Source organism: Eumetopias jubatus, unplaced genomic scaffold (genome assembly GCF_037043125.1).
Source record: "Eumetopias jubatus isolate StellerSeaLion01/CBP00866 unplaced genomic scaffold, mEumJub1_p1.0 scaffold_14, whole genome shotgun sequence".
In the NCBI taxonomy this organism is placed as follows: domain Eukaryota; kingdom Metazoa; phylum Chordata; class Mammalia; order Carnivora; family Otariidae; genus Eumetopias; species Eumetopias jubatus.
In genome coordinates this window covers 68,210,342-68,236,267 of record NW_028274820.1, presented here as the reverse complement: position 1 = coordinate 68,236,267, position 25,926 = coordinate 68,210,342, and the positions used below count along the sequence as shown (strand labels likewise).

Genomic DNA, 25,926 nt, shown 5'->3' with positions numbered 1-25,926 from the left:
TTTCTTGGAGCCATAATGAGATTCAGGGATTAGTCACCTGCTTGTCGTTACTCAAGGTCTCTTGTTCCAGTTGGTCCCGGGAGGGGCCGTGGGGCAAAATGGGCAACATAGGAGCAATGAGAGAGTCACTTTGGCAGAGCACAGTGTTTCAAACCTGAATTGAATTTTTCCATCCTTGTGGAATTTTGAAATTCCATTCCTAGTTTAAGCTTGAAACATATGTGTGGAAGCAAGTGAAGCTGCAGGGGAAACGTGTTGGCTCAATCTGAGCAAGGCAATGGTGTCAGGTAAAGAAAGTCAAGGAATGGACAGTGCTTTTTTAAAAGTGGGTATTAAGAGTCTTCTCAAGGGGTTAATATCCAAAACATATAAAGAGCTCATACAGCTCAATAACAAAAAACAGCCCAGTTAAAAGATGGGCAGAGGATCTGAATAGACATTTTTCCAGAGGATACATACAGGTGACCAACAGGTACTTGAAAGATGCTCAATGTAACTCATCATCAGGGAAATGCAAACCAAAACAACAATGAGATGTTAACTTACAACTGTCAGGATGACTACTGAAGACAAGAAATAACGAATGTTGGAGAACATGTGGAGAAAAGTGAACCCTTGTGCACGGTTGGTGGGTATGTAAATTGGTGCAGCCATTCTGGAAAACAGTGTGGAGGTTCCTCAAAACATTAAAATTAAAACTACCGTATCATCCAGCAATTCAGTGACTAGGTGTCTATCTGAAAAAAAAATGGAAACATTAATTTGAAAAGATACACACATTCCTATGTTCATTGCAGCATTACTTACAATAACCAAGATATGGAAACAACCTAAATGTCTACTGATCACTGATGGATGAATGGATAAAGAAGATGAGAAATAGAGGTATAATGGAATACTACTCAGCCATTTGTGACCACATGGTTGGACCTAGAGGGTATTATACTAAGTAATATAAGTCAGAGAAAGGCAAGCACCACATGATTTCACTTACACGGGGAATCTAAAAAACAAAACAAAAACCAAACCCAGACTTATCATTACAGGGAACAGGTTGGTGGTTGCTAGAGAGGAGAGGGCTTGGAGGATTGGCAAAATGGGTGGAGGAGATCAAGAAGCACAAATGTTCAAGTATAAAATAGATAAGTCACCGTGATGTTACGTACAGCATGGGGGCAGTAGGCGATAATATTGTATTAACTTTGTATGGTGACAGATGGTAAGTAGACACCGTGGTGATCATGGCACAATGTATACAAATGTGGAATCACTATGTTGTACACCTGAAACTCACATAATATGGTATGCCAGTTACATCTCAATAAACAAAAAAGGTCTCTCTGAAATGAGTTATTTTATTTTAATTGAAAGAAAAAAATCATACCTGCCACCCTAAGTCCAATGTAGTGAATAACCCTGCCTTTCTTGGGCTTTCAATAAAACCCCGTGTTCTTTGTCTCCGCCTCTACGCACACAGTCAAGTGGACAGTTTATCCTGTGTCCTTCCAGTGCTGAACAGAAGAACAGGAGGAACATTTCCAAGAACGAAAGGGCAGGATTCTTATAGTTTCCTTCCCACTTGGCTATGTGACAGGAAAATTACGCTGTTGGAATATGAGTAAGCTGTAGCACCACCCTGGTCAGAAGAGTCAAGAGAGAAAAACAGTTAAATTCATGTATTTACAAAAAAACTCAAGACAGTCTTTTGAATTAGCTTTCTCTCCTTAATAAAAAAAAATTATATTATTTAAAAAATAAATATAAGTAAACAGAGGAGGAGAAATAAGAATCATTTGTGATCTGCCTTCCCAGAGACATTTTTAACATTGTTGGTGTATATCCTTTTTGCATTTCTTTTATTTGCTTTTTCTTTTTAAAGATTTTATTTATTTATTTATTTGAGAGGAGAAAGCGAGAGAGATCACAGAGGGAGAGGGAGAGGCAGACTTGCCGCTGACTGAGTGGAGAGCCCGATGCGGGGCTCGATCCCAGGACCCTGAGATCTTGACCTGAGCCAAAGGCAGCCGCTTAACTGACTGAGCCACCCAGGCGCCCCCTTTTTGTATTTCTTTTAGATATACACACGCAGGCTTTGCAAAAGGAGAGTTATAATGTTCATACTCTTTGTAGTCTGCTTTTTATACCTAATAATATTTCCATGTAATTAATATTACTTCCATCATCCTTTTTGTAGTTTGTATATTACTTCATTTTAAAAAAACTTTGTTGAGGTACAGTTGAGGGACAGTGTGACAGTTTGAAGGACGTGCACAGTAAAGTTAACCATCCACTGTAGTTGGACATTTCCATTGTCTTGGGGTCTTTTTCACATTCTCTAATCAGTTTTTCTTCTAGTAAAATCTTTGTGAATATTTAAATTATTTTGTTGGAATACAGTTCCTGATTCAAAGTATATACACATTTTAAAGCTGTTTTAAAAATAAGAACAGCCCTGTAGCTCACTGAAATCGCCTCATTTATACTTTACCACTTGTGGAAGAATCTGTCCATTTCTAACACCCTGGCCAGTACTGGGCTGGTGGTCCCTCAGGGATTCTAGCTTTCCTAAGAAAAATAGCAGTGAGATAGTTGAGGTGTTCTCACTCATCTGGGGAATTTACAAGTGCTTTTTATTTTTTTGGTTGAAGTCATCTCTCCAAAATTTGGCGGTATCAGGAACAGTGGAGAGAGTCCCAGAGTTTATTTGAGAGATATGTAAAAAGCTCTCAAGTAATTGTCCTAAAAACAAACAATATTAATTGTATAAATTATTAGTCCTCTCTCCATGGACACAGATGAGGACTTTTGTGCATATGTATAGCTATGTGTGTTTGTGTTTATAAAAATTGTTATCATTCATTAACACACAGTTTCATATGAAACTCTCATTATTCGAATCATTTTCTCCAGGCCAGAATCAGAGCTATAGCCATTCCTTAGGAGATGTGAAAATTGACGTATGACTTGAATTAAGCACCTGAATGATGTCTTGGCTTTCATGTTGCCTAGCACCCACAGTTGACAATGGGTTTGCAGATTTTATTCATTTAGTAAAGTGTGTATTACTTGAATGCTGAGTATTTCTGACATGGTGTAGGCACACGGGAGGAGGTGTGTGGATATGACAGTTTCGGACTATGTGTGACCTTTTTTGAACTTTCATCTTCACACAAAAGAGGACTTTGTTTTTTTGAAAGTAACTTTGTTAACCTCCACGGACGTAGAGTATCAGCTCTAACTTAATGTTCTTGTTTCTAAGACTTTAGTGTCTCTCATAAACCTTGGCTGTTCTGGAAGGTCCAAGCCAGGCCAAGTTGATGAGCGACTCGCTGTCTAGCAGCTAAGTACAGGTCACACAGTGCGCGTCCTGCACTTCACCTTGGACAGTGGCCACAGGGAGGAGCAAGCAGCTCCCTGGACCAAAAAGAAGCTGCTCTGTATGGTCGGCGGGGCCCCAGCTGTGAAGGCTGCTGGGTCTCCCCAGATCCATCTGCCTGATTTCTTGGATTCTGCACTCAGCCAAGCTCAGGGAGTTCCAACTGGAACAGCCCTTCTGGGGCCAGGCCAGAAATTTGCATCACAAACGCCAAAGAGGTCAATCCTCTGGGGCTTTGTCAGCGGTTGTGTGGCAGAAAATTCCTTACACTGGATCTTCCCCCCTTCCCATCGCTCTTTCCTTTGTCTGTGGGTCTTTGTCCATCTGCGCAGCCATACCCCAGCAGACTGTAAGTCAAGGGTGGGTGATGGTCCAGTGAGGCCAAAGAAAAGACCCTGAGGCAGCAGTCGAGACACAGGTTTATTGGGGAAACTCATAAACAAGGAGTCCAGAAGCAGTGAACAAAGCATCCACTGCCGGGATCTTCATGCAGCAAGCTTTGACAACACAGCAACTTAGCCTGGCAACTGTCTTTGGCCTCCCCCTTCTTGCATGGCAGTGTTCCAAGGAGCTCAAGCCCTGCCATCTGGATACCCTTCGGTACAAAGGAGACGCTCTGGGTTGGGCAATCCCGGGAGCCCCTGACCCTGAAGGCTGGACAACACATTCTTCGGCACATTCTGCTTGATGGGAATATAGAGGGAGGTGGGATCTACACGTTCTCAAGGTAGTGATTAACAGGGGCATTCAGGGTGTGCATGCACAAATTATGCGGCGTCACCCTGGAAATGAAAATGGAAATGAGACGAGGTCACACAGCCTGTTTAGAGAAGAGATTATCTTCTGCCTGGGGAAGAGAATGCCATACCTTGGGCTCTGGTGAGAGGCTTCAGCCTTTCTAGAACCATTTGTTCCTGGTCAGGTTTCTTTTAAAAATGGGTATATGGAGAGAAAGAGAGAGAGAGAGAGAAAGAGGGAGAGAGAGAGAGAGAGAGAGAGGGAGAGAGGGAACCTCAGTTAGGAAAAGAGACATCATAACAAAAAGTTCCTCTTTGTTTATTTTTAATCTGAACCCAAAGTTGAGAGGGAGTTGAGAAGAAGCACTGGTCAGGGAGAATGTTCCAAGGCCAGAGTCTGCTACAGCAAGTGGAACACATAGAAAAACCTGAAGGTGCTCAGGCACCAGGCCAGAAAACGATTTTGAAAAGTTGCAGTGATAGCTTTATATATTACACACATGCATGCACACACATACACACCTCACATACACATTTATTTTGAATCGATTCTGTTAAATAATGAACTGAAGCATATTAAAATTTTAAGAATTTATTTGAGCAGAAACCAATTAGAAGCAGTCAGTGCCAAACTGGAAGTATTTAGGAGCGCTGCACCTGCAGGAGCCAGGGGAAAGACTTCTATAGAGAAGGGGAGGAAGCAAAGCAAAGCAATTATTTGATTGGCTGCAGCTTAGAGCCTAGCTGGATGTTTGTGATTGGTCATCCATAAATATGGATGTTTTGGGTTTTTTGTTTGTTTGTTTGTTTTGTAACCTTGCAGCATTTACAGGCTTAGATTTTGGTTTGCTTACACCGGCCTCTGGCCTTAGGGCCACATCAGTTAATGGCCTCCTTGTTTAATTAACTGAACAGTTCTCTACTTACTGGAGGAGTTGCAATATCAAGTTTCACACTTGTCTCTGTTGTGTCCAGATAGCACCTTTGCACCAGTTGTCCTGTCTTTTCCTAATCTTGTTCTGTATGGAATTATTCCCTAGGGGTTCCTTTTCTTTCCTGATTTTGGCACTTTTTAAGATGATAGGTCAGCCACTTTTAGAATACCCTCCAGTTTGGGTTTGTTAAAAGGTAATTCATTACAGGTGATTTTTAGGAAAAGATAAAAGCATGACTCTCATACAGATATAAAAATGAACATGTGTTAAAACAATTTTACTCTTGTGATATGAGGGAACGAGGCAGATGTTTTAACGGTTTCAAAGGAAAAGTCAAAAGGGCACCAATTTGTATGGCGCAAAGGGATGTTGAAATGAATCGCAAATGGAGGCAAAACTGGATTTTTATCTGCAAGGAGGAAGTCCATTAAAACACTACAAGACGGGACAGAATGTACATATTCACCAGTTACCTACAACTTAGAGACAACTGGGCTGGCATCTGATAACTCAGAATAGTAAGCACAGTTTCCCATTGGAACAGTTTTTTTTTTTTTTTCTTACAGGTTTATCCTGTATTGTTTTCTTGTTGTAAACCCCTATTTATATACGTCTTTGGCTGGAATATCACTGATGCTTGTGGTTTTCTTTGTTGCATCCTGTGGATGACACACGATGTCCGTGTGTCTTATTACTGGTGTTCACTTTGACCACTTCAGAGAGTGCCTTCCAGGTGTCTCTACCGTAACATGTTTACCCCACTTTGTAATTAATAAATAATTTTGGAGTAGTTACAGGATGGAGGACAGAAAACAGTACAAATCAGGTTTGTGTGTTTCCCCTGAGAGGTTGGGCTCTGCGACAATACCAGCATGCCACTCTTTGAAACAACGTGGGCTCATTCGGTCCTGTTTAATTCAGTAAGGTGTGATCTGTCACTGTTATTTATTTTGGTGTTTGGTCTGTCCCAGATTTGGCTGTGGAAGCTTCAGGCAGCCTTCTGTGCCCTTCTGACCTGTCTCCCATTATTCTTTGAGCATTTCGTTTCTTTCTGGCTCTGTGAGCTGTTCCAGGCTTATCTAGAGCTTTCCTTGCTGCAGTCCTGGTGGGAGTCATTTCTACAAGGAGCCCAGTTCCTTTTAGTGGACAGGGGTGTTCAGGCCTTGCGAGAGGGCCCAACCTCTGCTCAGGTCTGCCTCTCTGTGGTTGGTCGGTCACCTACTACTTTCACCTTGCCCAGTGGCTTTTTGAAGGAGGGAGGGAAGGAAGCTAATATTTTTTTTTCCCCCCAAAGGCAGGTAAAGGAGGGGGATGGGAGGGGGAAGAAGATGGCTATATACATTTTTACCCTTCCTCCCCCAACACCCCCCCCCTCCCCTGACTTACCAGAGACAAGATCTGATCTCCTTGTGGTCAGTTGGGTTTCTGAAGTGGTTACATTTTATGTGGATGAAAATGAAACTTCACTTCATCTGAAGAGCCAAATCATTCATCTACTACTTATTTAGCATCTACTCTGCCTATGCCTGACATTATAGTACTCAGTCACAGTGCTAAGCCCCTGCCTTCAGGAAGCTGGAAGGACAGTGAGGGGTCCTACCTAAGTCATACCACAGCTAATGTGTCTTCCAGCGAGTGCAGGTGTGAGTGCCACCCTCAGTCTGGTCAAGGAAATCAGAGGTCAGGAAGTCTTCCCAGAGGAGCCTACAATCTGGAGAGTTTGGAGTAGAACTTAGCTTGTTGAACAAGCTGGTTAGAGCGGAAGGGTATTCAAAACAGAGGGAAGGAAGGACATACTTAATGCCAGAGAAATTTGGCAGACTGGAGAGATGGGAAGTGGTTTGATGGGATGAACGTCACTTGTTTCCTTATCTTCTTGACCCCAGTTTTTTAAGAAACATAGTTGTCCTTTCTTGCAGATGAGATTTGTCCGTTTTTTTGCGGGCTGCCATCACAGAGTTCCATCTGTTGTCCAAGACTCTTGCAGTATTTTGTGATGTCTTCCCTGCAAAGAGGCAATCTTTTCTCAAGAAAGGGCAAAGTAGAATTAGAATTTTCCCAAAGAAAGATAATCAATTATTTATTCACTGTCAGGATTATACTTAAGAACTGGTCTAGTATCTTTTTTTTTTTCATTAAAAATATGCCCAGTCTTATATCTAGGGATTTTCTCCCCATTGAACATATACCCACTCTGATCCAAATGGAGTGTTCTGGTTGCCTTTACTCTTAAGTAAATGCAATGGTTTGGTTACAGTGGTTTAATCCCTGTCTTTTGATTGTTTCTTATCAGTGGGGAACACCAGTTTATTACTTTGAATAATGTTTTGAAATGAATAAAGTCCTTTACATCATGGTAGTTAAATCTCCCCTATATCTAATCCTGAGCTTTCTTCAAGATATGTTCTTTGTGTAAAAATTATTGCTTTCAAACAAGCTCCTCATATGGTTTTTTTCAAATTTTGCAGACGATACCAGAAGTTGCAGAAGATCATGAAGCCTTGGTAAGAATTTATGATCAATTAATATAGATGATGTAACACTTCCTTCTTCTCTGCATAATTAAACCCTGTCCTCTGACTGACCGTATAACTATGCATCTAGATATTTTGAGTAAGTGGTTTTCTTTCCTTGTTTGATGTTCTTATTAATTGGTTCTTCCAAAATTTATCCCGCCCCCCTTTTTTTTGCTTGGTTGTAGAAAGGATATTTTATGTTTGTAGCCACAAATTAATTACATCAGAATTGCTATCCTTCTCCTGGAGCAAGGCTAGGCATAATTTTATGTATTACTTTAAACAAAACTTCCTTTTTTGTGGCCTGTGTGATGTTCAAAGTTAAAAGTCTTTGATTTTATCCAATGGCTCAGCATGAAAAAGATGCACATTAAAAAAAAATTCAGGATTGAAGTATGGTATGAAAATTATTTACTCGGAGTCTTAGAAAGTGTTCAGTCACCTGTCAAGTGAATTGCATGATAATTGTGTCTGGAGATCTCAGAATTTCTTTCTTAGAGTTTTTCCTCCTCAGTGCCTTTCTTATCCACTGAAGAAGGTGAGTCCAAATAGGGTCTAACAAACTCTCTACAGTAGGCGGAACAAATTTCCATTTTGCCAAGTTGTTAAACAGATAATTTCAATTTGAGAAGCAAGACCGAAGAGCATCTGAAAATGTGCACCTTATTTTTTCAGTCCTCAGAGAAAATTCCAGTTGCCTTCAGTGTATAATACTGGTCTCAGTCATTCATCTTCCCCTACCCTTCCCACATAGAAAAAAAGTATATACTCCTTAGTTATTAAAACCTGATAAAGTAAAAAGCACTATTGAGTTTTGAGGGTAAAATTTTTTAAATGTTCTTTTGATATATATATTTATTATAGTAGACACACTTAATGGTAATGGCAGCAGAAGCCCTCTTTTATAAGAGTTTGTTCTGGGCACTGTCTCAGTGTTTACACTCATTACTTTTAATTCACACTGGTGAATTAAAAAATACTGCCCAAGATCAGTATAATGAGTATTATTTCCTTGATACGGAAGTTAAAATAAGGTGGTGGAGCTGGGACTCAAACCGAGTTTTTCTCTAACAACCTCATATGATTTGCTGATGTCGAGGAGTCTGGGGGCTCTGAATCCAAAATAAATTCTTAAAATTTATCTGCCAATAGTTTTAATCTTTTGGTATATAGGGATGCTGGAAGTGTGACTACATGTGAACCATGATTTTCATTTATCAGACATCGACAAAATCAGTGTTCAGGGCCTTCATTCTGGTAATGGTAGAATATCTTAATTAGACTAATACAGATAACAGTTATAAAATCTGGACATAGTAATGTAAACAAAAACACCGAAAACAACTGCTTGAAGGAACTGGATAGCAACCCAAAGTAGACAGAAAGAGGGAGGTCAATCAGAAGAACAAACGGGCCTCAGATGAGATTTATGTGTTCATAGCTTTTGCCTGAAAATACCTGCTCATCCAGTTAGCATGAGGTGGCTGAAAGCCTCAGTCTTGGTAAGTTGCTAAGAAGATATAGTTTGGGACTGACAAAGCATCTACCTTGTGGTGGGGGACTCCATGAAAGAAGGGAAGCTCACAGGATATGAGACCCTGTATCTACATATCTATTTATAACCACCTATAAAATCGGCCCAAATCAGTAGTGTGAATGTACATGTGTGTGAGTGTGTATGTGTATGTGTGTGAGAACCCCAGAGGGCCTGGTAAAAATAGCAACTGGAATTGGAAAGAATTGCGGAGAGATTTAAACTGCCACTCACTACAGAATTTGGAGTTTGATTCTAGCTAGGTTTATTTCTGCTCTAACAAAACACTCTTCAGAAGAACAAAACTGGATGTTGAGACTTGGGAGTCTTTTATTCCCAATGTTCAGAATACAATAAAAAAATTCTTAAGAAGAAAAAAATAAAGCAAGTAGTAGAAGCTGAGCCTGAGATGACCCAGGTGTTGTAATTAGCAAATGAAGATTTTAAAGCAATGTTTATAAATATATTAGAAGAAGAAAGTATTAGTATAATGTGTGCACAGTTGAGAAGTCTTAGCAGAGAAATGGAAGCCATAAAAAATAGCCAATTGAAAATTATAAAACTGAAAAGTATAATATTTAAAATGAAAAATTCAGTGTATGGGAGTTGAAGATGTCAGAAGAGATAGTAATCTTGAAGATGTATCAGTATAAATTGCTCATTCCAAAGAACAGATAAAATTAATAGTGAGTAATTGATGTGTGAGATGGTAACATTTAATTGGGATCTCAGAAAGAGAGGAAAGAGAGAATGAGGCAGAAAAATATTTGAGGAAATAATGCCAGTTTCCAAAATTTGTTGAAAAACATAAATTTATAGAGCTAAGAAGTTCAGTTATCCTAAGTGGGATAAATAGAAAGAAAATTATTATCTGGAAACATTGTAGTCAAACTTCTGAAATTTAAGGATTTATTTATTTATTCATTCATTCAGAGAGATTGAGCATGAGCTGGGGGGGGGGGGGCGGCAGGGGGAAGAGAAGGGCAGAGGGAGAGAGAGAATCCCAAGCAGACACTCTGTTGAGTGTGGAACTGGACACAGGGCTCAATCCCACAACCCTGAGATCATGACCTGAGCCAAAACCAAGAGTTGGACCCTTAACCGACTGAGCCACCCAGTTGCCCCCAATGCAATATGATTTTTTATTTTTTTATTTGTAAAAATTTTTTAAAGATTTATTTATTTGACAGAGAGAGACACAGCAAGAGAGGGAACACGAGCAGGGGGAGTGGAAAAGGGAGAAGCAGGCTTCCTGCTGAGCTGGGAACCGGATGCGGGGGCTCGATCCCAGGACCCTGGGATCATGACCTGAGCCGAAGGCAGACGCTTAACTGACTGAGCCACCCAGGTGCCCTGCAATATGATTTTTTAAAAAAGAAATTGCAACCAATCCTAAAATGTAAAGGAAATGTATAGGACCTAGAATAGCCAAAACAGTCTTGAAAAAGCAATAAAGATGAACCAAGTTGGAGGATTTCATTAACTGACTACAAACTTACTCTAAAGTCATAAACACAGTGTGATATTGGTATCAGGGGGTAGACAGATCAAAGGAATAGAATAGAGTCCAGAACTGATTCGCAGTTAAATTTTTAAGGAGCCGAAAGAACGTTTGCACACATAAGTCGTGCTATGAATCTGAAGGCCAAGGGAAGGTCTAAAGGGTGATTTAGAAATGTATAATCTTTTATGTTTTATTTATTTATTTTATTTATTTTTAATTTTTACCACATACAACAGAAAACATTTGGAAAAATTCAAAGGGCAGGGCAGAACTATATTCATTAACTTTAGGAATTAAGGATATATTGAGTACGATTTATTGATAACTATAAAAGTGGCCTTTATTTGCATCTTTCTCCCCTTCTGCCCTGGGCATGGCACCCAATCGAAACATTTGGAAGCACTGTTCTTTTATAAATTTATCAGCTTAAATTTGAAATGCTTTGAGATTGGCTGAATTTAGTTGGAATGAAGATGGTCTCTACTGAGTTGATGAGAAACATTTATTTGAATCATTCCAGCACACATGGTGTGTTGGCTGTGACATGGCTCTCAACCAGAATGTAAAGTTTGCAGTCGGCTTAATTTGTGGCAGTCAGTACTGCGAAATCTTTAGCTTAGCACTTTATAAAAAAACAAATAAAGCAAACAAATAAAAGTGCTCCTGCATGTGCCATGTGGTTGCTTTATACTAGTAACCCGTTTAGCCTTGATCTTGTGCATGCGGCATTGACTTCAGAAAGAGAGTCTTGGATCCCGCCTTTGTCTCTGGAGCCTCAGTCTCTCCTCTAGGAGTGAGAGTAAACATCTATGTCGGGGTTTGATAAGGGCTTTTATAGCTGCATCATTTGAAATTAGATGATTGAGTCCCTTGACTTGGAACGTAGCAAGATTTTAGCATGGCCATCTTCTCTTTGTGATTGAGGGTTTGAGGTTGAATTTAAAAAAAAAAAAATTCCTCTTGTGGAAACCTAGTATGCCATCTAGCAACCAGTCACAGTGAATTATATTTATTTTATATATGCACTACATATATAGGCATATATGTGTGTGTGTATATTTTTATAATATAATAGACAATGTAACACACATATGTTTAATAATATCTTTGTTATATAATATAAAATAGAATTATATGGTCTAATAACATATGCAATATATTTTAAAATATGTATATAAATGTTATTACATAACATTTCTATAAAATATGAATATAAATCATACAACATTTATATAAAATGCTATTAGATGGACCAAGGGAGCGATCCCTGCTCTGGGCACCCTGGTGTGTGATGTGGAAGAAGCTTCTCTCACTTACCAATCAGTCACATTCATAGATGACAGCAAAGCACAGAAAGGCCTACCTGCAGTTGCAGAAATGGTGCTCCATCTCTGTCGCGACCGTGGAGATGGAAATCCTGGCCCCAAAAGCACAGCTTGGAGATTTGGAAGCCAAATGATAGTCTTTCTCTTTCTCTCCATCTTCCCTCCCAAGTCCTTGCAGCCTGTCTTTGGAGTCCAGTGAGCAGAGTCCTAGAGCATTTGAGGAAGTGGGACAGTCCCTAGGGGTTACTAAGGCCACTTAGATTATGGGAACAGAGTCATTTTGCCTTCGGATAATTAGCATAAATATAACTTATTTTTGGGGGGGGGGTGCCTGGGTGGCTCAGTCGGTTAAGCATCTTCCTTCGGCTCAAGTCATGATCCCAGGGTCCTGGGACTGAGCCCTGCAATGGGCTCCCTGCTCGGCGGGGCGTCTGCTTCTCCCTCTGTCCCTCCCTCACTCCACTCGTGCGCTTGCTCTTTCTCTCTCTTTCTCAAAAATAAATAAAATCTTAAAAAAAAATAAATATAACTTATTTTTTGTTTCTAAAGCAGTCAAGGAAGACTAGCACCATCTCTGTTCTCAGTCTCCACTAGCTCCCGGGGATGTAAAGAAGAGTTTGATGGCAGTAGCATTTGCTTTTCTTTGTCACTCTGTTTCAGTGCTTGTACTGTGAGTGACAACATGAGGCCATGTTTATGCTGAATGGAGCTGTGGGTGCCAATCTCCAGTGTCGTTTACGTGGGAGTCTTTTAGCGGTTAAGCTCTTTTAACTTACCAGGTGTAAGCAAATGGCAACGATTAGTTACCATATGCTTGTTTTCCCCCTTTTTAAGCTAAAAGGAAAATAAATTAGCTAATAGTAGTTACTACTAATGCTATAATAAAATAATACATTAGCTAATTTGTTTACTATGAATACTATACATTATCATGTAATAACGTTTTCACAGTAATACTCATGCCAACACACTTTATTAATAAATCTTACTAATTGCTTTTATATCTGGCTCTCTTATTTTCCTGAGGCAGTTTCCCGTTTTTGTTTTGTTTTGTTTTATTTTTCCCCCACAATCTGACGTCTGGATTTTCTTGTGATTCATTGTAGAGAGTTGTTTCTGGATTTTTTTTTTTTTTAATCTTTCTTGCTACTCTTTTTAACCCATTTTTCATCTTTCTACTCTTCATATATTCTCCTTAAGTAAGTTTGGGTTTTCTGGTGTGGAATTTATTTTGGGGAACATGCCACCTAGGGAGCCCCTGTGAGATTGGTATTGCTAGTCTGTGACTCAGAGAAGCCTTTAAAAAAAAGTATTTCTGGCCTGAATTGTTTGGCTTTCCTTGCTTCCTCCCCGCCCCCCCCCCCCCCCCCCCGCCGGCTCCAAGGACAGAGAGTCCTTGACACTACGAAGGCAAACATTTGAAGATCATGGACTTCGCTTACCTTTCTAGAAGATCACTTTTATGTAATGGTCATAGCTAACACTCACATGTTGCTACCCTGCAGGGAGAGCTTGAAGGTGGGGTAGCTTGTTCTGTTCCTCCCAGAAATCCCCAGCAGAGTATTACCACCACCACCACCATCACTTTTAATAAGTAAGGAGACTGAGGCACAGCGTGCGTCAGTAACTTGCCCACTGAGCACTGGAGAGGAAGCTGCTGTCTCACTCCAGACACCATCCATGTAACGGTGTCTACATGTTGCATCTGATCCTCTCTGATCTCTGGTAACTTCAGATCACGGTCTTCCCCTGAGAGCCTCACAGCCTCTGAAGTGATGCAGAATTCCCAAGGTCATTCCCAAGGCTGGGCTGAGAGCCATGGCAAGAAGGAAAGTTAGGAAGCTGTTTTCAAAGAAACAGGAGACTGTTTTCTATTCTGTTAGCTGAAAATAGATGGGAGGGTTCAGTCTAAACATTCCATGAGCCTTTGTAGTAGAGCAGTTGTGGTATGTAGGAGTCTAGAGATTCAAAATCTGAACAACCAACTTTATTTTTTTTTAATCAAGTGCACGAATCTGTGAGGTTGCACATAGTGCAGAAATCCTGATGGGCCTCATTCAGGGTACTTGGAGAGAGTACTTATCTTAAGAGTTAACATTTATTATGATGATAATTTACAGTAGAGGTGAGTTTCCATAAAAGATTCTGAGGGTCTGTTAAGTATTGTTTTGAGAGCATTAGAAACCAGGATATTGTCTGATCAGGGACATGGGTGGAGCTGTTTTAAAAGGACAGTGCTTTTGCCTGAGTGTGTCTGATCTCTGTTTTGTTTTCTGACCCACACATTAGACCCTTCTGACAGCCTTCCAAATCACAGCAAGGGTGTGGCCAGCAAATAATCATTATTTTCACAGATACTCTATAATAAAGATAAAATGCTGGCCAATGTAACATAGAAATGAATATGCTTACTTACATACATATTTGTATCTATGTGTGTAAGTCCTCACCCAGACACACACACACACACACACACACACACGGACCACCCAGATCCTCTGCAAGGTGCTAATACTCTTACTAGAATTATTTCTAATTATTAGATACCCATGAATAATAAAAGAAGCACATTGCCCTCTCTTGGCTGAGAAGTTTTTCTTTCAGCTATTATTTACTGAATACTTATGTGCTACACATGTTATTAAGTGCAGTACAAGCAGCCCTGTGTTAAACAGGTATCACTCTTCAGTTTTTCAGCTGGGAAGACAGAGGCCCAGAGAGATTAGGGAATAGCCCAGTGTGACATAGCTCACCAGAGTAAGAGTCAGTACGAGTCCAGGTCTGTCCCACTGAGGCCCTGGCTTTCTTTATAAAGCCCACCTGCCTCCTTCCCGTTGACTCACATTTTTGAGGAAGTTTCCTGTGGCCCAGCTGCTTCTCTTAGTGATCTACAGCTCTGTTGTATTCACTCTTCTAAAGCTTTCTCACTTCTGTGCCTGTCCTTGGGCTCAGCTCTTGGGCCCATCCCCATTAATCTCCTTTGTGTTTTCCAGCTTTGGAGACATGCTGTCCTTCACCCTGACGGCCTTTGTTGAGCTGATGGATCATGGAATAGTGTCCTGGGATACGTTTTCAGTGGCATTTATTAAGAAGGTAATGCAGATTGTGCTTTTCTAAGGCTTAAATTACTTTCATAGATATTTCGCTCTGCTTTGAGGCTACTGTGTTGTTGTTTCCTTTAGTTCTTTGTGTTAAAGGTAGGTGCCGTTGTTGAGAGTATTATGAATGTGGGAGTCTAGGCACCTAAATCCTATGTGGAGATGACATTGTCTCCCCACCAGGATCATAAGGGCTTGCACGTGAGAACCCACAGTCAAGGGACATCAAGGTGTCCTGTTAACACCACAGAAGCAGTCCCTGCGGATTCCCTGTCCAGGACTCGGTTGTTCTCAAGACCCAAGTAGAGTTCCTTCTGTCCTTTGTAAACCTTCTGCCCTCAATCAGGTATTCAGGGAACAGGAAAGAGGCAGAGTATATTGATTTCCTACATGCCTGGGTTTAAAGCAGGGATGTAAGAGAAGGGCATGTGCTTGGGTTCAGTTCCTCTTAGGTTGAGCCCACTTACTTGTAATCACGGTGCAATAAATGTCTCTGGGATCAGTTCCTCCTCCTTTAGGAGGAAACTAATAAAGGGATGGGAAAGGTGGATTTTGTGTGGGAACAGAGGGCACAAGAGCCCTCATCATTCCCTGCAGTTGCGTTGTATAAAGGCACATCTGCAAACTTACAATTCTGTTTCTAGTCTTCAAACAACAAATAAATAGTCCTGCCTTGATAACTCTTAAATATGGCATTAAATAATGGATTATTATTACTTATTAATTTGTTAATTTATTTTTCCTCTCTCTGTAATTGTGAAATTGCTTATAAGAGTATTGGCATTTTCTTCCTATTATTGTATTGGGAGCGAAGAGAGGTTTGGAATTCATAAATTTATTTTATAAGTATAGATTTCTGGGAAAGATTGTTTAAAATAAAGACTTTTAGAGAATCTGTGCAAAAACTGGAAAGTCAAAGCAAAATCCAGAAAAGTCACTTGAATTTTTTAAAACTTTTTTTCTTTTTTTTCAAGATTTTATTTATTTATTTGACAGAGAGAGACACAGCGAGAGAGAAAGAGAAAGAGAGAGCATAAGCAGGGGGAGCAGCAGGCAGAGGGAGGGGGAAAAGCAGGCTTCCCTCAGAGCAGGGAGCCCAATGCAGGGCTCGATCTCAGGACCCTGGGATCATGATCTGAGCCGAAGTCAGATGCTTAACAGACTATGCCACCCAGGGGCCCCAAATTCTTTAAACAAACTTTTATCTTGAAATCACGTAGACTTATAGAAAAGTTGCACAAAGTAGTACAGAACGTTCCCATATGCCCTTCATCCAGCTTCCCCTAGGTTCACATTTTGCATAATGATGATACAATGAACAGTGGTGTGATACAATTACCATTATTTGATTTCACCATTTTTTCTACTAATGTCCCTTGTCTGGTTAAGGACCTGATCCAGGATCCCACGTTGCATTTAGTTGTCATGCCTCCTTAGTGTCTTCCAATCTGACAGTTCCTCCATTTTTCCTGGTCTTTCATGACTTTGACAGTTTTAAAGAGTACCGGTCAGTTATTTTGTAGAATGTCCCTCAATTTGGACTTGTTTGATATTTAATGGTTAAATTAAGGTGATGTATTTTCGGCAAGAATACCAGAGAAGTGATCTTGTGTCCTTGTCAGCACATTGTATCAGGGTACATGATGTCAGTATGTGTTAGTAATGGCGATGTTGACTTTGATTATGTGGTTGAGGTGGTATCTGCTGGGTCCCCTCACTGTGAAGTTACTCCTTCTCCTTTTGAAGTTAATCCGTATCTTGAGGGAGGTACTGCCTTGAATTGAAAGGTACAGGAGAGCCCCTAGCCTGTCGAGTGAGGATGTTGGGAACGGAAGCCCCACAGATTGGACACTTGTACGATGTTGCATATGAATTTCAGACAAGAGCTGATTGGGAACCCAGGGCCTTCCCGACAGACCTCTGAATTCTCTTTCCTTATGTAAGGGCATAAAGCCAAAGGAAATGATTAATGGGAACCACTAGAAGAGGAAGCCTCTTTTTGCCTGTATCATTCAGTGGTACGAATTGCTGAAGAGAAGAGAAACATTTGTAGATGAGAAAGCCAAGGAAATGGAAGCCGTAAATTATAAATGTGAAGAGCAAATTGTGGTGTTCTGTCCTTCTAGGCTAGAAGATCTAGGGAAGTAAGTTCAAATCTGAAGACACTGGGCTTTGTGGATCTTTCATACTTAACAAAAAATTTTAACTCATTCTGGATTTACAGCAGGCCTTTCTTTCCTACATCCAAATTGCCTCGCTTGTCTGTTGTTAGAGCCTCTTTTGCTCTAAAAACAATGCTGTCCTGAATGCGAATTCCTTGAAGTTGTGTTGTGCTTTCATCCATGTATCTCTCTTGTTTTTAAAAGATTTTATTTATTTATTTCACACATGCACACACACACACACACACACACAGAAGAGAGAACACAAGCAGGGGGAGCAGCAGAGGGAGAGGGAGAAGCAGGCTCCCGCTAAGAAGGCAGCCCGATGTGGGACTTGATCCCAGGACGCTGAGATCATGACCTGAGCTAAAGGAAGATGCTTAACCGACTGAGCCACCCAGGCGCGCCCATCTGCAATATCTCTTTTGATCTCACAGCAGTCCTTTCCAGAACAGAACAGGCTGTCTTGCTACTCCTGGCCAGGAGGCGAGGTTGCAGTCAGCGGCTTGGGGAGGTTAAGTGATGTCGTAGGGAGAGGAATGTCATCGGTCCCATGGTTAAGGGCTTCTTCCCCCCATGTCATGCATTCCTGTGCTTTCAAGTGGTGGAAAAAATAGCTCCGGAACACTTGTTGAACCATAATCACCTCTGTCAGCCCTCCCTGACCTCACTGGTACGGAGTTAAGTGATTTCTTCTGCTCTCCATTCTCCTTGGATCTTGCGTGTGCCCCTGTGCTTACACTTACCACATTCTGTGGACTCTCTGTTCTTTTTACTGGCTCCCACTAGACCATGAGTCCCAGGGGGCTGGAACCACAGCTTTCCGCATGACTGTATCCTTGGGGCCTGGCACAGAGTAAGACGTTAATACATTTCTGTGAAATGAATGAATGAAAGTTGTTTTGGAAGCATTTTTTTTTTTTAAACCCTAGCACTTGAGGAAGAGAAGGAATATAGTGACATTGTATTTAAATATATTTCGAGTCAAATTTCAGTCATGAATGGAAAGAAATTACAAAACTCTCTCATTAAATGATGTGAGGTGTTAGAGAGAATGACAATAATTTAATATCTGACTACTTAAGAAAATGTTCCCCACTCACTGAAATTAAATAAAAAAAAATCTAAGGAAGCAAACAGTAGCAGTCTTGGCAGTTTAAATAAAAAATTAAATGTTTTCTCAAAAGGCAGTACATTTAATGAATCTCATGTTCTCATTCCTGGTCATTCTCTTTCCCTTGCGTTGCTACTTAGATCTCAGTCCCTTATGTGAATCTGAGAAATGGTCATCAGAAAATGACTTTATAATTGATAGTTTTTGTAAGGTTAACTTTTCTGTTTCATTAGCTGTTTCAAATTCAGCACTTAGACAACCCAGGAATTGTATGCAGGCAACTGTCTTTTAAATGGAGCTTTATCTCGACAAAACTCAACTAGGAAATGCACTGACAAAAGATGCTTATCTCTGTGGTCCAGACTTGGCTTCCTATTAATGCCAAATTCATACCACTTTGGAGAAATTTTTTTTTTCCCTGCCAGCCCCTGTCTTCTTCCTTACTATCTGTTTTCTTATGTGCGGATCTAGATTCTAGTTTACACATTTTGTCTGCAGTAAATAACATCATTTCGTAAACATTTTGAAACATGGAATCCCTTGATGCTAATATCTAATGTTGCGTTTTAAAGACTTGCTGCTTGGGGAGAGGGTAGGAAGGTATGGAGAAGAAAGAAAAGAAAAAAACCCAAACAAAATAAAACAACACACACAAAACACCTAGAACTTTCTGTATTACAATTTGGTTTTCCCCTAGCCAAGTAAAACTCCAGTGCCTTTTCTTGGAAGGCGTGTTTCTTATAAATGCTCTTGCAGCCTTAGCTCTGCAGGAGGGTCTGGATCATCCTGCAGTGTTCTCCGGGCCTGGACGAACATCCAGCCAGTTCAGCGTGCAGACCCAGTAACTTTTACCTCTTAAAAACTTGAGAGATTTATGGGCCGCTGTCCAGATAATTTAAAATACAACAATGGAGCTGCATGTTCTCTATGGTTCTTTCCAGTTTTGATAGCATGGAAGAATTTTAAGATCTCATTCTAAGTTATTCTAAGAAGTGTTTAGTGCTTTTTAATAGTTTGTGTCATTGATTCATGCACTGATACCCCTTGGCTTCTAAGAAGCCATGCAAATACTCCTCGTATTATTTAGGTAACATTTTTAAATGACTGGCAACATGCGGAGGTAGTATATATAATTATTGCTAACTCTTCTTCCCTCTTCTTTCTTGTGGTACAGACTTAACTTTTACGCAACTGTGCCTTGGCTTAACCTGGCTCAGCTGTATCAGCCAAAAGTGCAGTCAGGGAGCCAAGAATAATCTAAGGGCAAAGAAAGTCATTATTGATTTTTCTGGGGGGGGGTGGAGGGAGACAGGAGAAATGAAAATTTAACCAGAAAATATTTAATGCTCTGTAACTATACCAAAATCCATAGTTTTCAAAATAGACATAGAAAATAACATTTGTATTTTGGCAGACTTGTACGTGTACTAATAAGGAGCCTCGGTCATTATGTTCACTCAGCACTGATGCCTTGGTTATAAGTACTCATCAGATGACAATATTGGGTCATTTAAATGTCTCGCTAAAACAACTGGCACATAAAGACAAAAGATAGAAGTTAGTTTAAAAATGCCACTAATGGGATGCCTGGGGGGCTCAGTTAGTTAAGCATCTGTCTTCCACTCAGGTCACAATCCCAGGGTTCTGGGGTCAAGTCCTGCATCGGGCTCCTTGCTCAGTGGGGAACCTGCTTCTCCCTCGGCCTGCTGCTCACCCCCTGCTTGTGCTTTCTCTCTCTCTCTCTCTCTCTCTCTCTCTCTCTCTCTCTCATTCTGACAAATAAATAAATAAATAAATCTTTAAAAAAATAAAATAAAAACGCCACTAGTATCACCCACAGAATTGTACATAGGTCTCTAATGATTTGCCTGCCTGGCAGTACTCAGCTAAGTATGTTACAACAAAATGCTCCTTCTGTGACCTGCATTAGGATTGTTGAAATGGTAGGTTCTATATATCACAAAAGAGGTGAGTTAATAGGAAAGATTATCTTTAAAGAATATTTTGATGAAGATAAGGGATTAGTTGTGTGGGAGAGTAATATATAGAAATGGTAAATGGAATATGTATGTGTTATTCAAATATGCCTGAAATACAGCAAAGACCACAAACTATTTTACCAACGTTGAGCAAGCCCCTTGGGAACATGACTGCCAATAATTTGTAGAGAACTTTATAACCCATTAGCAGAAGGTGTACTTTGTATCAGAAAACATTGAGAGTTCTGGTTGGATATTTGGAGAAAGGAAATAGTATAAAAAGGATATTTTTGGAAGTAGAGGATAAAATTTTATTAGAGGGGAATCTTGAACAGAGAGGAAAGTGAAGAAGATGCTGATGCTGTCTTAGGGATCCAGGAATGAGTTGGACTCTGGGCCAGGGTTGTGCTTGTATACCTGAATGCATACCGAAGGGGGAGCCTCACAAATGTGTTCATGGTTATAGAACACAGGGACCTGGGACTATGAATCACTAATGATTATGGCAAACTTGGAAAAAAGGTGATCTTCGAGAAAGGAGGATTAAGAAGACCGTGAGATTGGTTTTCACACCGTTTAATTTTAGGCTTTGTTGGACTATCTAAATGGAATTATACTTTTGGATGCCAAGAATAAGCAATTAACGTACTTCATAGCAAATGCCTTTTTATCTCTCTGTCTTTTTTGGACTCTCAGGGCCTTGAAGTTCAACATCCTGTGGGTTTTGCTCATTTCTCTATTTCCAGATCCTAGGACAGTGTAAGCCTATTCTGTGGCACTCAACCAATACATATTATTTGGATGGGTGAGAAGAGGGTGTGAAGGCTGCTGGGGGGTTGGGGGGGTGGGGAGGGAGTTGGATAGTCAGCTCTCAGGTGGAAGATTCTCCATGGAGCCTTAAAGGTACATCCGCTTTGACTAAATGTGGACAAGAAAGGAACATGGAAGACGGCATGAGTGCTGAGAAAATCAGAAGTATTGTCAACAAACTTCTGTGTGAGTTCTTCAGTTTTTTAATAAGTGCCAGGAATTGTGCTGGAATAGTAGAAAATGGTGGAGGAGGTGTTGGTGAGGAAGTTGAGGAATTGACATTCTGTTTAGCAGAGGTCTAAAGGAAGTGTTAAACCATGATCTCAGGATGAGGGGAACTGGATTTTTGTCAGAAAAAGATGGCCTTAGCTTGGTAGATTTGACAGAGGAGAGCAGACTGTGAGGATAAAAGCAGAGGCTTGCCAGGGACAGTAAACACATTGGAGAAGTTTATTAGCCATGAAAGGAGCTCAAGCAGGCTTTTGAGAATCTTAAAATTCTCATACTCTTCCTGTACTTTATGTTATAAAACAATAGCTTTTTGGAATATAAAATCATCATTTCGCTATACTCTACTCCTTTCTGTCATGTATTTCCCACACCTGAGATCCAGAGGTATCTGAGGTCACAGAGGGTATTGGTATCTGTACCGGCTACCCCTGCTTCCACCAGGGAGTCGTTAGCTAGAGAGAGCGGACGTGGTAACTGCAGTTGCCATGGGCACCTTTGCATTTTATCTTGTCCAAGGATGGAGGGGGGGGTGGGGGGAGGAAGAGAGCAAATGTCAGTTTGTCATGGAACCAAATTATTTAGCTTTTAAGAAAGCAGTCATTATGTTGATGTAATAACAGCCTTTTAGTGTGAGTTGTCAACAGACAGTAATAACTTTTAATGAGACCTCTAAAATAAAACCTTTATGGTATCCATGTGTTTGGGTTACTGTAATCCATTATTCTAACCCTTATTTTACTTCCCTCTTACATTGTGATTTATTATGTTTGAGGCCTCAGTGATTAATTCCTTAGGGAATATATTTTAGAGCTTAAGCTATTTTAACTTTTAGCACTGCTAATTTAAATGTTTTCCTGTTTGCTAAATTTGAGATGAGAAGAATTTATTTTAACCATAAGAAATTGGAATGGGGGAAAGAGTGTTTCATTGTGGAATAACCAGGAGAGTAGCCAGTGACTGAGAAGTTGCCAGTTGAATTGTGTTGACAAGTGTGATTTGTGGGAGTCCCGTAAGGATGTAACAGGGTCATAATATGAGCATAAAAAATCATGCATCGTGTGGGTGAAGGAGTAGCCTGGGAATGGAAGGGAATGGCGATTAGTATATGTTGAAATTACTGCCTCAAAGAAACACAGGAATCCTTACACTATATGTGTTGAAATCGGCAGCCTCTGAAAGCTAAAACCCAGAAGAAAAATCCCAGAAAAACCAGACAATAATTCCTTGAAGCTGTCTCCTTTTTAGAATCGCTTATTACGGAATTACAGAAATAAGATATAAATGGTGCTTTGTAATAATATGAGCAATCATCACTGACTTGATGCGTTTCTTAAGATTCTGCTTTAATTCCACATACTTTTCATCCTGTGTCTGTTGTTTCTTGAGTGAGCTCCTTGATTTCCTTGATTTGCTCCCTCCTGTACTTCTGTGCTCTGTTCACCGTGAGTGGTCAACTGTGTCCTCCTTGGATTTTCAGATAGCAAGTTTTGTCAACAAATCAGGCATGGACATCTCAATCCTACAGCGGTCCTTGGCCATTTTGGAGTCAATGGTGCTCAATAGCCACGACCTCTACCAGAAGGTGGCTCAGGAGATCACTATCGGCCAACTTATCCCACATCTTCAAGGGTAAGCATGCAGTTGCCTCCCATGTAAGAAGGGGAAGTGATTCTGGTAGACAGCCACCCTAAAGCCCTGGGAAAGGTTTTTGATTGGTTTGATTCAATATGCGGAAAAGGAATCTTGATTGGGCATCTAACCACACCGTGCTGCGCACCCACCCCCCACCACGCTGCTACGGCGCAGTGACGGCCCCGGGGGCAGTGGGGTCCCATGCCCGTTCTCGGCGTCCTTCTGTCCCCAGTGCCTGGCTTTTTGTACGCAACCAGTTCTGATGAATGTCGATAGATATTGGTAGAGTTTTACTTTTAACATCGTAGGGCAATTTGCTGTCTCAAGTTCTCAACAGCATCTTTCCTTTGTCGTTAAAAATAGTGTTTTCTGTGATATAATGAGTATTTTCATAGATAATTAGGAATTTTTCAAGGTAGGCTTCCTTCTTAGGCTCAAGGTGATTACAGTGACCTTCTTTTGTCTTTTCTAATGCATGTGTTTTATCTCTAGAGGCTTGAGCTAGAAGACAAGGCACTTAGCAGCCTGCAGGCTTTGGGGCTCTTTTCCTTCTCTCCACTCCAGCAATTAGTAAGGTTGTCCCTGAGAAGGATGCCTCTGTACAATGCTGCTTTATAAATTAAAGTATGTGGCGTTGCAGGTAGCAACAGCCCCCTGAGGTGGCTTACACAAACAGGGAGTTCATTGCAAGGATCCTGGGGGACTTTACAGAACCCAGGAATGACTTAAGTAGCTAAGCTTTGAGAAGGACAGAAACTGTGGCCTCCTTAGAGGGGTCACAACAGGCCTTTTCTCAAGTGTACTGGTCGGCACTAAGGTGACTCGTCTCCCAGGAACTGCCACCCCTGGTCTCTCAGGTCACATTTGCAAATTCTCAAGAGGAAATCTGATTGGCCTTTTGGGGTTGGGGATGTGGGCTGTGGATGTGAAGGAATATTCAGTAGTTCTCAATGTACCAAAAATGTTAACTGTTCATAATGCAAACCTACCAAAGTGCATTAGATGTTGCCTTCTTTTGGGAGGGGGGAAGGTGACCAGAATGTAAAATTTTAAGTCACACAAGCTGTGGATTGTGGCCTCAGGGAAAGTGAGCACATGTTTTAAAATGATGCTTTTGTGTGAAACCGCTCTGGAAATAATACCAGTTTCACATTTCCCTGAATGTGAAATGTATTAATTCTACAGTCTGTGTCTTTTCTCTGGATCTCGAGGGCATACTTGTGTGTTCACGGTGTGCTCTGCTAGAGTTGAGAGTTTCTAATTTGGCAAGTGCTCTGCTGAGGATTTTATATACATTAACTCATTTTATCCTAAAAGCAACACCTTAAAGTAAGTGTGTTCTTTCCCAGTGTTCCAGATGAGGCAGCTGTTTTGGGGACACGCCCTGACCTTGCGCAAGGCCACACAGCCAGCCTGCGGGGCACTGGGCTTTGGATTCCATCCCGCCAAAGGCTGTGTTCCACACTTAGCCTCTCCCTAAATTATCTCTGAATGCAGCTCACCGGCTGCTCTTTGTTTCTGCCTTGGGTCCTTCTTATTTACTGTTTACCACGTGGCTTCTATGAGATTTTTTGCTTGCTTTGGAATTTCTGATCTCATTTCAGTGAAAAGCAAATTTGCAGATTTTAAAAATAAAAACTTGTTCTTTTTGTTATTAAAAAGTTTCTATTCGGAAATAGATTTTTAGAATATGTAATAGCATTGCCATGGAGACAAAGCAGTTTCCTTTATAATAAGTCCAGGAGTGTAGGGATACCCAAATCTAGTCCCAGATACACTTCATGCATCAGACAGAAAGTCACAGCTCCCCACACACATATCCACACGTACAGCCCCTGGGTTCATGTATTTAAGCCCTAATAGAGGAGAAGGGGAGAGCCAGCTGACCAGCTATACTTTCTGGGTGATCTGTGCTGAGCAGTGTATTGTCCAGGTAGTAATAGTAATGGTCCTCCCCCAATCGCATTCCCTTCCTCATGGTGGTTGAAATACATTCTCACTAAGCTGACAACTGCATTTTCTAGGCCATGCCTCTCTCTCTCACCTCTTTTTTGGGGAGATCATGACCCTTATCATAGTCTGACTCAGAGGTAACCTATTTTGACTTTCTGTATCGTTCTGTGTCTTTACAGGACAGATCAAGAAATCCAAACCTACACCATTGCAGTGATTAATGCACTTTTCCTGAAGGCCCCTGATGAGAGAAGGCAGGTAAGTTGCGTTTCTTTGGTCCTAAGACTGTACTCAGGGCCAGCAACTTTTGGGGCAGCGAGTGTCCACTTCTTCCCATCCTGGGGACTCCTTGGGCCTCCCTGCTGTGCAGCTTGGCTGGCCAGCCTGGGGTCATTCACAGATCCTGTGGGAAGTAGGTGGAGATGCTCAAGCCCGTGTCTGAGGAAGAATGCTAGGAATGTTCCCCGGGGCAGAGCCCTTGCGTCCAATGAAACCCAACATAGAAGCTTGAAACATAAGAAGATGAAAACCTGGGGGAAGCAGAGGTGGAAGCCCCGAGATCTTCTGTCATGCCACTGAATGCTCCCTAGGGCAAGGGGGGTATTGTCCCTATTTTCCTGATGAAGACCCTGAGGCCCTGAGAGGTGTCCCGCTTAGCCCATGGAAGTTTAGATGTAAAGGACAGGAGGAAGGCCACAGAGTTCGCTGCCCCTGGTTGAGGTAACTGTTCCTAAGTCAGGGGGGCTCTTTGCTCCGTGACATTTCTGTTGTCCATGTGCATGTGTGGTGGTAGGGGGACTGAGCCACCCGTTTCCCTTCCTCTGTGCCCACAAGAGAAGGGAACCCCTTAAATGTACCCATGTGAAACCTATCCCTTGATACTCTCCTTTGTCTGTAGATCTTTGGTTCTTCTGCATTGAGGTAAAGGGTCCTCGTAGAGGGGGGCTATGGAAGAAGTGGCATTTTCTGTGTCTTGGAATGTAGCTGGCCCCTCAGAATCCATTCATGTTTGTTTTTTTT

At 41.1% G+C, this 25,926-nt stretch overlaps 1 protein-coding gene across 4 annotated transcripts in view; it reads left to right on the top strand.

Annotated features, from left to right (window-relative positions):
* ELMO1 (engulfment and cell motility 1) overlaps positions 1–25,926 on the top strand; it is a 523,658-nt gene that overhangs the window by 161,963 nt on the left and 335,769 nt on the right. For all 4 annotated transcript variants that reach the window (XM_028104852.2, XM_028104849.2, XM_028104850.2 and 1 more), the window contains 4 exons: positions 7,517–7,552; positions 14,921–15,020; positions 22,799–22,950; positions 25,086–25,164. In XM_028104852.2, the coding sequence (XP_027960653.1) occupies positions 7,517–7,552; positions 14,921–15,020; positions 22,799–22,950; positions 25,086–25,164 (367 nt within the window). The remainder of the gene's footprint in view (positions 1–7,516; positions 7,553–14,920; positions 15,021–22,798; positions 22,951–25,085; positions 25,165–25,926) is intronic.